General features: G+C 37.0%; 1 protein-coding gene across 1 annotated transcript; it reads right to left on the reverse strand.

Moving 5' to 3' along the window:
* Positions 1-9,873: 9,873 nt before the first annotated feature.
* LOC149204885 (benzyl alcohol O-benzoyltransferase-like) lies at positions 9,874-12,162 on the reverse strand. Its single transcript, XM_089393382.1, has 2 exons — positions 11,202-12,162; positions 9,874-10,900 (listed from the first exon to the last, which is right to left on the reverse strand). The coding sequence occupies exons 1-2, from the start codon at positions 11,724-11,726 to the stop codon at positions 10,046-10,048; spliced, it is 1,380 nt and encodes a 459-aa protein (XP_089249508.1). The 5' UTR covers positions 11,727-12,162; the 3' UTR covers positions 9,874-10,045.
* Between the last annotated feature and the right edge of the window lie 958 nt (positions 12,163-13,120).

Raw genomic sequence — 13,120 nt, forward strand, 5'->3', positions numbered from 1 at the left:
TACAAAAGCTGAAAGAACTCTATGATTCACATTCTGCACTTGAAGTTGTTCAACTCATGATTAATCTCTTCACTCTTGAACTGAAAAATAATGATCCCCTTGCTCTTGCATCTGAAATAAAGTCTATAATGCATGATATTAAATCCACTAAGGTTGAGCTGGATATCTCTCTTATTGCCTTTCTCAAAGCACTCTATCCTACCTACTCCAATTATCTTGAGTCTTTACAAGCAAATGGAAATCTTAAAGACATAACCTTTGAGTCTCTTGTGAAAAATTTTGTTGAAAGAGAGAAAGCCTTTGGAAAGAAAACAGTCCCTGAATCTTCTGAAGAGATTGTTTGCCTTGCTCATAAAGAAAAGCATCCTGCTCAAGATTCTACAAGAGGAAGAGGTGGACGAAGAGGAAGAGGAAGATACTTCAGAGGCAGGGGGGGCAGACATTCTCAAGCAGAAAAGGCAGATCTGCATTGCATTCGCTACAAACGAAATGGATCACATGATGCTTCTACATGCAAGCTACCATGGGACAAAGTTGAGCAGAGAAGAAATCAGCAGAAAGGTAAAACTGATGACACAGACAAAGGTAAAGCACCTGAATCCGCTCACTATATTGAGGCACAATGTAACATTGGAGTAAATGAAGATTTGTTTAATGCTTCACTTGCTTCTTCGAAAAATGACTGGTTGCTTGATTCAGGAGCAACCTGTCATATGACTCATAGGAAAGATTTTTTTGAAGAGTTCACTGGCAATGTTGATGGAGCAGTATACTTTGCAGATCAGTCAAAAATCAAGCCATCAGGGCTTGGGACAATCAGGCTTAAACTGCCTAGTCTTCCAGACTTTCTTCTGGATCATGTTCTATATCTCCCACAGCTCAAGAGAAACTTGTTGTCCCTGGTCCACATCCGCCAGCAAGGTCACTCCATTCATATGTTTGATGGAAAGCTTGAGGTAAGAAAGGCATCTGACCATTCACTTGTCATGAGGGGTATAGAAGAAGAAAGACTTCTTAAACTGCAAGGAACCTCTGCTCATGCACAACATTTTTTATATATTTCTCATCATGAAGAAGGTACACTTCCATCAAGTTTATTATGGCATGCTAGATTTGGACATTTAAATTATGATAGTCTCCGCTTGTTGAAGAAAAATGGTGTTGCTGGTTTGCCTACAATTCCTAGAAAACATAAGCAATGTAATGCTTGCATTCTAGGAAAGCATAGGAAACAGTCTTTTCATGATTCACATTCAAGAGCACATAGGAAGCTTGAACTTATTCATTCAGATTTATGTGGTCCAATGCCTGTTCCTTCTGCAAATGGAAATAAATATATCATGACATTTATTGATGATTACACCAGAATGTGTTGGGTTTATTTATTGAAGAACAAATCTGATGCTTTTCAAACATTCAAGAATTTTCATAAATGGATTGAAAATGATGCACAATCTCATATTGGGTCTATTCGCACTGATAATGGAAAAGAATATACATCAAATGAATTTGAACACTATCTTCGCCAACATGGGATTAAACATCAAATAACTGTGCCTTATAATCCTCAACAGAATGGTGTAGCTGAAAGAATGAACAGAACAATTTTGAATATGGTACGATCCATGCTTTTCTTCAAAAATGTAAAGACAATGTTTTGGGCTGATGTTGTTCTATGTGCTGCATATATAAAGAATAGATGTCCATCTAGTGCTATAAGAAACAAGACTCCTTATGAATTGTGGTATGGACATGTTCCTTCGGTAAAACATCTCAGGATTTTTGGTTCCACCTGTTATGCTTTAATACCAAAGGTACATAGAAACAAACTTGGTGCTAGAAGTCGTAAGTGTATCTTCCTGGGGTATTCAAACACATCTAAAGCATACCACCTCTATGATGAAGTAAATAAAAAGTTTGTTTTATCTAGAGATGTCATTTTTCTTGAATCATCCAAATCTGACAGTGTTGTTGAGCGGCAACTTGATCGCTTGGATAAATTCACAAAACCGAAATCATTTCAAGAGTTTGATAATCAGATTCCACATCTTGAAGGGGGGATTCCTATACTAGATCAACATGTGGAATCTTCTTCTGAAGAACAATCTCCCCTGCATGACACTCCAACAACGGATGATGCTTTAAGTGATGTAATTGATAGAATTGGGAGACTTAATCTTGATTCAGTCCCAACTCAATCAACAGAACAGCTTGGACCATCTCAGAAAGGTCCCCCAAAGTGGCTGACAAAGACACTTGAAAGTGTTCATCCTGATGAACACTTTCTGGAGTTACCCTGGCCTGACAAAAACTAAAAGTATATTTGGAAAGTAGAGTTGAAGGGATTTCCAATGAGCTATCTTGGAACAAATTTGGACAGTAGGAAGGCCTCCAAAAGAAGCCCTGAAGATGGCTTTGCGTGTTTGACACCAAAAGGGCGCATTTAACCAGGTCACTGCGCGTTTGACAGTCCTCCGCTATTTTCACTGTTACACTCCAAGTTGACTTTTACCTATGGGAAATTCAAGTTTTACTCATGTAATTGATCTAGATGATGTAATTATTATGTTTTTACTATCTAGGGTAGATACATCAATTAAATGGCCTATGTGGCATGTAATGAATCAGTTTTCTAGAGTGAGGGTTGAGTCACTTTGACCACCCTACACTCCAGCTATCAGTTTAGCCTTTCTAGCAATTGCTCCTCCTCTCATGGATTCGACCCCTGAGCCTATAATGATTTGTTTTGAGGCCTATATCTTGTAATTTTTCAGTCATTCTATAGGTTGGATTAAGTGGGATGCTATACTAGTGATCAGAGACTATTGTATCAGATTTTGGCTAGTTTCAATAGATGAGTTGGAGTTGTTTTTTCTGGGATACATGTGGTATGAATGTTTAGCATTGTTTCTTCTTTGTGATCATTTGTATGAATTTTTTATTAGTTCATAAACCATTTCATGTCTGTTATATGGTAATTTTCAAGTTAATAGGCAGAATATATGCTTGCTCATGCTCTGTTTTGGGAAATTTATCATACTTTGTTCACTTTTCTTCAGTTTATGAAGAATACATCTCTTATGCTCTTCCTAAATCCTCGTCAGTCTTGAACCATCTCATCAAATCACCTTTTAAGTGTTAAGATTCATACCTACCTTGCCCCTTTGAATGTATTCAATCATATCTCGTTTGCCCTGACCTAGTCCCTCTAACCTAAATCACTCATCCTTGTGACTACCCAACCAAATCAAATCGAACAACCCTCTGCACTATACATCTAGCCTAAAACCCTAAACTCTCCAGCCCTCCTGGCTATGACCCTTTGGAGAGAGCCCTCTCTGGCTTGGTAGGGCTAGCTACCAAGCTAAAACACTGGTTTGTGGTTACCTCAGCTGGACTCTTCCTCTACCGTGGAGATCTGGAGGAATTTAAGTTCAAAAACAAATTGCAAGATTTCAGCCAAAAATGTAAAAGATAAAAGTCAATTAGACAACACCATAATGTATTAATGATAATCACAAAACCATGAACCAATTACTTTTCTCAAAATACATTTGTCCATATACATGGAATATATTACATTTGTCCATAAATCTGTCTCCCATACAACGTAATTGTTGCATGTTGGGGAAGAATAAAACATTAACAGGTTCTTCTTTAGAGAAAGAACCATGCTATGATAGACCCAAGAAAAATGATAACAACAACCGATTCGCATACTGGGGATCTGTATTGATGGTGATCAATGATTTCTGTTGTAGTGGATGGTGATCCTGTGTCATATTTGTCATTTACATATGTGCTTAAAAATGCTTTGGACATTATATCACTGAACATATTTTCAATGTCTGTAGAGTGATTGATGGTAAAATATTGAAATTAACAACTCCAATTTATTGCTTCCTGATAAAGGAGTTTTAAATTGTCCTTCTGAACCTGATAGATGCCTTTCATCTGATTACATATTAGCTCCGAGTTGGCAAAGACTTCAATATCACTAACATCATGTTGTTTTGCCTCTTTTCACCCTTCAATAAGGGAAATGTAGTATGCCTCATTGTTTGTTGCCATTCCAGGCACTTCTCTCTTTCCATGAAATAAATGCTTTGTTGCCATATTGTAAAGGACAAATTTAACAACTGCTCGACCTGGATTTGGAAAGTAGGACACTTCAATGTATAAACGCCTCTTTTGCACCATTTTTTACACTTCAAAGACCTAGAAAATAAGATAACAATAAATTCATGTTAAACAAGTAGAGAGTTATAAACCATCTCATTCTTCTTTCCTTTCATGCCTTTCAAATGTCTTTCCTTTCATGCCTTTCAAATGTCTTTCCTTTGTAAGATAATTTATGTTCGGACATGTCACAAAACTATCATTCTTGCAGATAACTTTTTCACAAATTCAATGTAAGACTGACTGACAAATTCTGTTGGAGTATAAGAACCAAACTGGCTGCTTTCGATATTGTTAGATATAACTATCACTATGGCTGTTACGATGTCATATTTTCTACTAGTAGTTTGATTCCTTAGAAATTCTAAGCCTAGAGAAAGAACTTTCACCTTGCCCTGATTGGCTAAATAGAAACAACTGATTCCTCCGATTAGGTTGTCCTACAATTTTAGCTTAAGTTTTGTCTTACTAAAATTCTAAACTAATGAGTTCAGGTGTTCAGGTGGATTATTATGATTGTTGTACATTTCCTAGAGACATTCTCCACTGATCTGAAGGGTGGCTATTAATATGTTTTTCAGTGCATGGATGTTGTTGGCTGGGGAACATATTTTTCATCTTGTAAATTATTTTGCAGTCACATCAAGAGCCTGAATACCATCTAAGTTTTAGATGTACCCATTTTTAGAAACACATTCAAGTTCTATGATTCCTGGGATTTTAGTGGAGCGTATTTCGTTCTTGATTTTCATTTTGATGGCTTATCATAATTTATTGAGAGCTCACCTCTAGCACATGTGTCTGGTGTCCATTTGAACCAGTCTATATTTGTAGAAAGGTAGCCTAGTTTAGTAAACCTTAAAAGAAAGTAACAAGTTTATCTCCATATACCTACATTCATTGATTTTTCTACACTTAACTATGATTGAATTCAATACCTTGAACTAAAAACTTGATCTTATTGTATGTTGAAAATAAAGAAATAGAGTAGAGATATGTAACAAAGTACAATAAAGAAAGGTACATATCTATAAGCTAGAGGAAAAAAATGAACCAGTTAGGGGAGTCTATAATTGAGGCCTTGTATCATGTAGTAGTATTATTCCAAGGTTAGCAAAGCAGTAACTCAACCCAAAGATTATATCTATTATTATTTTGGACTTAAATGATAATTAAGGACTGACAGACATAGTTCTAGCTTCTAAATACTCATTCTAGTTCTGAATATTACATTATGCCTCTGATTTCGTTGAGCAATGAATTTGTAAACTTCACGAGAACCACCTAATGTGAATGGGGATTAGATAAAACACTCATTCGCTCTATTATCAGGGTTACAAAATGGAAAATACTTGCTAGACGTGATGTCACCTGGTGAGCTCGAGCTTGATGCAGAATAACTTGCAAGGCAACCTCCTCTCCTCGCTTAATCCCACCTCTCCCTTCTCATTATTTATTTTCTTATTCGCCTCAGACTACCCAGAATTGTATTCGCTTAGCAGGAGGTTTGATTGATCTCCATCTCCTGGAGTAGTACAACTTTGAACAAAGGTAGATTGCAGAGGAAAATTTCGGGATTTATCAGACAAATTGAGTTCTACTGGCGGTTTTGCTAGACGTGCTGTCGCCTGGGGAGCTCGAGCTTGGTGAGATGCAAAGCAATCTCCTGGTGAGCTCGAGCTTGATGCGGAATAACTTTCAAGGCAACCTCCTCTCCTCACTTAATCCCACCTCTCCCTTCTCATTATTTATTTTCTTATTCGCCTCAGAATACCTAGAATTGTCTTCGCCTAGAAGGCGGTTTGATTGATCTCCATCTCCTAGAATAGTACAAATTCGAACAAAGGTAGATTGCAGAGGAAAATTTTGGGATTTATCAGAAAAATTGAGTTCTGCAAGCGGTTTTACTGGACGTTTTATCGCCTGGTGAGCTCAAGCTTGGTGAGATGCAAAGCAATCCACAGAGTTCTGCTCGCGATTTTGCGCAAATTCGAATACCATGCACCAATTCCCTCCCTTCATTAACTCGGACAGCGCATCGGAGCAGTGAGATGTGACAAAGGATCTGTTGGAATCGACTCACCACCAAAATCTGTGAGTGAATATGGAGGAATTAGTGTCAAAGGGGCAACGAATTGTCGCTTACCGGAGCCCAAACTTTTTCTAGGTGGGAACAGAATCCGGGCAATTCCTCCGCGTGACAAATTTTCTGTCAATTGAGAAATCTTTATCTACTCCACTAAATTCATGATTAAGATTCCCACAATAGGCGAAAATGACTACCTACTCCCACATTAAGATCACACTTGCTAGTTGCGCTCAAACATGCCACAGTACGAAGGAAAATATATTTGGGGTTAAAGGAAAATATATTTGGGGATGGTTAATCGTCTTCCTGTCGGTGCAAAGCTCTTCATTGAAGATAAAAAGCAGATCGATTTTAGTGGTTGGGTGGAAAAAATGATGATAATGAAGATAATGAAATAAAATTAATTGTGGAAATTGTTTTGGTAGATTAATTAATTTGTGTGGGGTTTAGTTTTTTTTTGGGTTATAAGTTTAAATTTCATCTTGAAAGATTGAGAATGAGAATCAAGAAATTAAAATATTATGCAAGCTCAAAGAAGAATATCCCAAAAAGTATCCAAGTTTCAGAAGAAAAAAAGGAATTAAAAGTATCCAAGCTTAAAAAGAAAAAACTTTTAGAAAAAAAGTTAATTAATTATTTAAGCTAGTGAATTATTAATGTTATCATTTTTAGACTTATAAATAATTTAATTACTTAATTAATTTTGTCTATAACTATAATAATTATTAATTACAACTAAGATTTATGAAAAAAAATTCACAAGTACATAATTTTCTTGCTTCCAAATGTTAAACCCTAGGTTGGGGAGAACAATCATAAAGCATGGCATCTAATTTTTCTAACAACTTTATCTGTGATCTTTTCTTCATGTTTATCTCAAAGATTATTTTTAATCAGGGAAGTTATCCTCAACTCTTCTACAACTTAACTTCCACAATATTTGTCTCTCTCCTTCACACCTATTAAAATATGTGTATTCTCCTTTGTCCAATGTATCCATTACATCAATTCACTCTACTTGCTATAGAAATTTAAATAGTTCAACCACATGTTGCCAATAACCATGATTTTCTTTATAGAAAAAACTAGTAGAAATTTAAATAGTTCAACCACATGTTGCCAATAACCATGATTTTTTTTTTATAGAAAAAACTAGTAATTTAATCCATCATAGAAGAAGAAAATTATATTTTGCATTCACCATATGAACCCTGGAATAATCATTACATTTAAAAAACAAAACCCTAGAGACAACATCAACCAAATTTGCAACCCTGCTGAAAAACCCTGCAAGGAACAACAAATAGAGCCCAAAAATGGGCAAATAACTATTACAATGCTAGTCAACAAGACCCAACATGATATCAAAAGGAAAAAGGGCACAAGGCCCACGAAACAAAACCCCAAGGGGTGCAGACATTTCAAGAGTGGAGGAAAAGACCAAGACATGGCAATAGGAAGTAGGGCCAAAAGGCCCTTTACATTCGATGCTAGCCCCAAAGCTGATGACCACAGACACATTCATATGCCCTAAACAACGACAACCAAGAAATGGGTAGCAACGAAACCTCTAGTAGACGACCCCATAGTAGAGCTCGCATAATAACAACAGACGCATTCAAATGCACTAAACAGCGACAACCAAGAAATGGGTAACGGTGAAACCTCGAGTAGAGCTCGTATAATAACATCAAACGGCAAAACCCCAACACACTAGAAACCACACTCCACACCAAGACCCCCACGAACCATCATCCATAACAACACTTGCAAAGAAAGAAATGTGGCGGATAGAAAAACCAGGGAAAGCACGAAACAAGGGCCATGGAGGCTAAGGTTCAACCGTCGCACGCCCACTCCCTCAACTCCCCTATAAAACTTTAGATCCCAATTCACAACCATGATCTACAAAGTCCCTGTGCCATTTTTTAAGGAAAAAGCTCCTATTGAAGAAAGGCATGCGCTCTCATTACTTTAAAACCCCAATTTGAATGATAAATAGTACATTTGTATATTTGTTTTTTTGTATGGTCTTTGAATCTCAAAATAAAATTTAATTGGTAGATGTCAATGCGGAAATAGTAAATGAGTGGAATGGTTACCAGAACCTTCTATATAGCAACGGGAAGGATATACTACATGGAATGGTAACCAAAGCCCGAAGGATATGCTCAGCCATCACAGCAAACATGGAATGGTAACCAAAGCTTTGGACATGGCGCAACCGACACATTTTTCAGGCCTCCTGCCTGCCGTTGCTCTCTATTCTGCCCCTTATCATGGGATCAATGCCCACACAGGCTGACTGAACGCCGCTTCTTGCCCATGCGCGCACAGGTTTCTGCATACTTTGTATATGTCTCAAGCATGCCATCTATATGGCGGTTATAGTCTTTGTTTACTCATGTTCCTCCATGGTTTCTGCTGGTGCAGACGCTTTTTATCATTTTGACTACAGGTCGACATTATGCTCTCATTTCTCTCTGCTAGCTTCTGCTCCCCTCTATTATACTCTCATATCGTCCCATGTGCAGTCTTTTTCTATACCAGGCACTCATTCTGTTACTATCAGTTATCAAATACATATGCGCTCAACAGGATCTCCAGCATATGATCCACAATGTAACTCGATCAATATATCTTTCTCAATATATAATATGCCGATTTTTTCCTTCTGAAAAAAAAACCAAAGCTTTGTGTATAGCAAGCTGAAGGATACACTCATCAATCACAACAAACATAGAAGCTTCAAGCAAGAAGATAAAGGAGGGGGTCATTCTTGTGGGTCACTTATGCTCCAAGCTCTTGCAATGTGTACGCCGATGTATATAACTTATCATATCGATTCCTAAAGAAAGATAAGGAGGGGGAATTGTTTTTATATGTAAATTGTCATATTATAACTCCAAATAAATATTTACTGGTTTTCTCCAAATAAATATTTAATGGTTTTCTTGACGTATGTAAGTTATCACAGTGACTAAATTGATACACTGCTGGTAAATATTTACTATTCTTCCCAAAAGAAAATTATAACTGTTGCTAATTTTTTTTTTATAAATTTTAGCTCTGCATTTTTTACAACTGTTAACAGATGCATAAATCCAGACACTATCTATAAAATTTAGATAAATTCAATACTGAGGAAAGATGTTTGTAAGCAGTGTTTTGATATTCAAATTTATTATATAAGGACTATCCTGCCTGCAACACTCTTGTCATTCCATATTCTCGCATTCAAAAATGAAAGTTGATGAAATCATGAATTCTCTTTTTCATTAGCGGAGCTCACACTTAGGAATTAGAGATTTTGACAAAGTTCACTCAAAAGGACATGACCAATTTATTTCTTTTTATATGAAAGTTGACACAATATACATAAAATTAATTATTTTAATGTGATTTTTTGAAAAACAAAATTGATGATTTTTGGTTTAATTTTTCCAAATTTAATGGTAATTGATTGAAATTACAAATTTGATAGATAAAAGTTTTTTAAGATTTTTGAGGTTTATATATATATATAGTCAAAAAATCAATTTAAATAACACAAATTAAAATTCCACCTCAAATTTTTGGACAAAATTCCAACATAAAATTCCACCTCAAATTTTTCCACAAAATTTCAACACAAAATTCCACCTCAAATTTTTCCACAAAATTCCAACACAGAAAAGTCTAAAAAAATCACACTAAAAACCACTCTCAAATAAAATACAAATCTGAACCACCCACGAATAAGACAACCTCCATCCTTATCAACGAACTTACATGTCATTACCCTGTGGCGTAGCTGAGCTCTTGCTGAAATGTTTGAATGGCAGTGGTCGGTAGACAAATTGGAACCACGATCTTTTCGATTCCGCTACGTGTGCTACGCACACGAATGGGAACGGATGTTCCAGGTGCTCCAGCCACTGCAACGCCGCCATACTCTGCTCTTCCCCATCCAAAATCCACTCCTGCAAAATCAACTTTGGTGTTATCAGAGATAATGAAAGAGCCGACCAAAGTAGGTGGAGTACGCCCTTTCACTTCCATCATGTCGATTTGGGCTCTGATGTAGTCATCGTCAACAATTCTTTTGGCGTCATTAATTAATTTGACAGCAAAAGACAGTGGCCTTTCCAATAAATCCCCTGCTCTTGCCACAGCAAAGGAGGCAATGACTGCGTTGCCATAGTAGCCACGGGGAAGAGGCGGTTGAAGCCGCGATCTGATATCTACTGGAAATGACAACCTCGCTTCCTGGTCGGCGGGGATATTGAGAACCTTGCTTCTGGAGCGCCACAACCAAGCTGACAATACTTCAAATGTGGAACACTTCCCTCCCACTTGGCTTTTCAGAGCTGCAATTTCCTCTGACCCCAACAATATTGATACAGTCTGCATTTCTTCTTCCACATGTTGTTGCGGCATGTATTCATCATCATGGTGGGCATGCTTCATTGCATGAGCACTCGTTCGGGGTCGGAGGATTTCCCTATTCCAGAGAGGCGGAATTGAAGGCCGAGACTCCCCTCTCGCCATTTCAGCGACAGCTTGCAAGAACTGAAGGAGTCCTGTGCCATCGGTCATGCAGTGGTTGGACCGCACAGCGAATGTGAACCCTCCGCATCCCAAACGCGTCACCTGAAAGTGTATATTATGGAGATTGATTTTATCAATGTGTGAGATTTGGTAATCGGATCTCAGAAATGGCAAAAACATTAAATAAATAAACAACGCAACACAAAAATTGGGAGGCATGGAACAGTGTTTGAATTCTAGATTTTGGAAATATTTTCAAATTTAATAGAATGAAGTTTAATCGATTGAATTCACTTTATTCATCAAATGTAAGTAAAAATAAAAGAAAAAAGTCGATTGCAGATACCAAAAAAAATTCAACGCTGCTCTATAAAATGATATCAGGTATCAAAAAGAAACATACCTGAATGACAAGAAGGGGAGAATTAATAAGAGTTTCAGATCCGGAAAGTTGATTGAGCAATTCATCCAGACAGGGAAAAGGCGGACAGATAACGTCTCCAAAATCTTTCAAAGAAAGATGAGGAGCATCAGCTTCTACAAATAATACTCCTTCTCCAGTGCACTCGAGTTGGAGCTTCCCATTGTCTGCGTCCCTCAGTCTTCCCGCAAAAGGGGAGTAATGAACCAAGGCCTTGCTCAGAGCTTCTCTAATAGTCATCACTGGATCTTCAGTTTTCTTAGAGGGATTATAACGATAAAATTGGATGACGGGAACATGAACTCTCACTGTAGTCTGATCGTCGAGGTTGGAAAGGTAGAGGAACCGATCCGTATTAGGAGGTGGCAAGGCGCGGGTCACCAGAATCTCTGCCTGCCGGGTAATATCTATGTTCATCCCCACAGCAGTGGGGGAAACGTGAGAGAGAACGGGCGCCATGAGGGCTGCTGACTGTCTGAAAACCCTACATCTTGCAAGAATACCCATAACTTTCGCAAAAATATTATTCAACTCTGCTCGCTGTTGAGAGAAGACAGTACCGGTGAAGCGATCCCAAACTAATGCTAACTGCTGACAAACAAGATTTTGAGAGCAGGTTACCAGTAAAGCTTTGCATGGTTGGACTCTTTATGGATGCGGAAGGATTGATGTCAACTTCTGTAAAACTGTATAAAGTTGTATATTTGTTGGGTTGGTGAAGAACCTACACAAGTCAAACGTGAGTTGGGTTGGAAAGGTATAGGAACGTATTAGGAGGTAGTAAGGCGGGTCTCACCAGAATCTCTGCCTGCCGGGTAATACCCATGTTCATCCCAGCAGTGGGGGGAACGTGAGAGAGAACGGGCGCCATGAGGGCTGCTGACTGTCTGAAAACCCTGTATCTAAAAAGAATACCCATAACTTTCACAAAAATATTATTCAACTTTACTTGCTGCTGGGAGAAGACAGTGCCGGTGAAGCGATCCAAAACTAATGCTAACTGCTGACAAACAAGATTTTGAGAGCAGGTTACCAGCAAAGCTTTGCATGGTTGGACTCTTTATGGATGCGGAGGATTGATGTCAACTTCTGTATGAAGTTATATATTTATTGGGTTGGTGAAGAACCTATAAAAGCCAAATGTGAGTTAGGCTAGGCAGGTGGAGACTTTACGGACACGAAAGATTGACCAATGGGACGAACATGAATATTATCTATGATGTGACCTACAGAAGATCAAGGATCTATAAATTTAAAATGTATTTAGAGAACAATTTTAATGAATATGTCCATTCCAGTGTCTAGGATGATATATAAAAGAGTAAAAGAGAAATCTACATTTTAAATACAATATTAATTTCTAACTAACTGAAAGGATAAAATCAATTTGAAATGGTATATAATTAATATTTTAAACGAAGTGATATGATACATAATTAGGGATAACAACATAGTTATTATTAATGGAAAGGTATATATTTATTTTTTAATGAGGAAAAATAAAAATAAATTATATTATATTAAATTAAATATATATTTTAAATAAAATATTTTTTTAATTATTTAAAATGTTAAAGTTCAATCAACAATTTAAAATAATATAATTAATGATTTAAAAATTTGAAAAAATATATGTCACATAATTAATAATAACAAAATTAATTTATTAGGTGTAGATTAGTTTGTTTTAATGGGTTTTAGTCTTTCATAGGTCATAGGTTTATATCTTATGGGAAGAGGTTGAGGATGAGAACGATTTTTTGGGGAATTAAACTATGCCAAGGGAAATCCAAGCTTGGCCAAACTCCACACAATCCTGGTAATAATATCTCACTGGTGAGAAAATTGTTCTGGCATCCAATATTGTAGCTAGCCTCGTCCTATGCTTAGTCTAATTCAAA

Source organism: Pinus tabuliformis, chromosome 1_2 (assembly GCF_031772625.1).
Source record: "Pinus tabuliformis cultivar Carrire ecotype Pingquan chromosome 1_2, CPIR1, whole genome shotgun sequence".
In the NCBI taxonomy this organism is placed as follows: Eukaryota; Viridiplantae; Streptophyta; class Pinopsida; order Pinales; family Pinaceae; genus Pinus; species Pinus tabuliformis.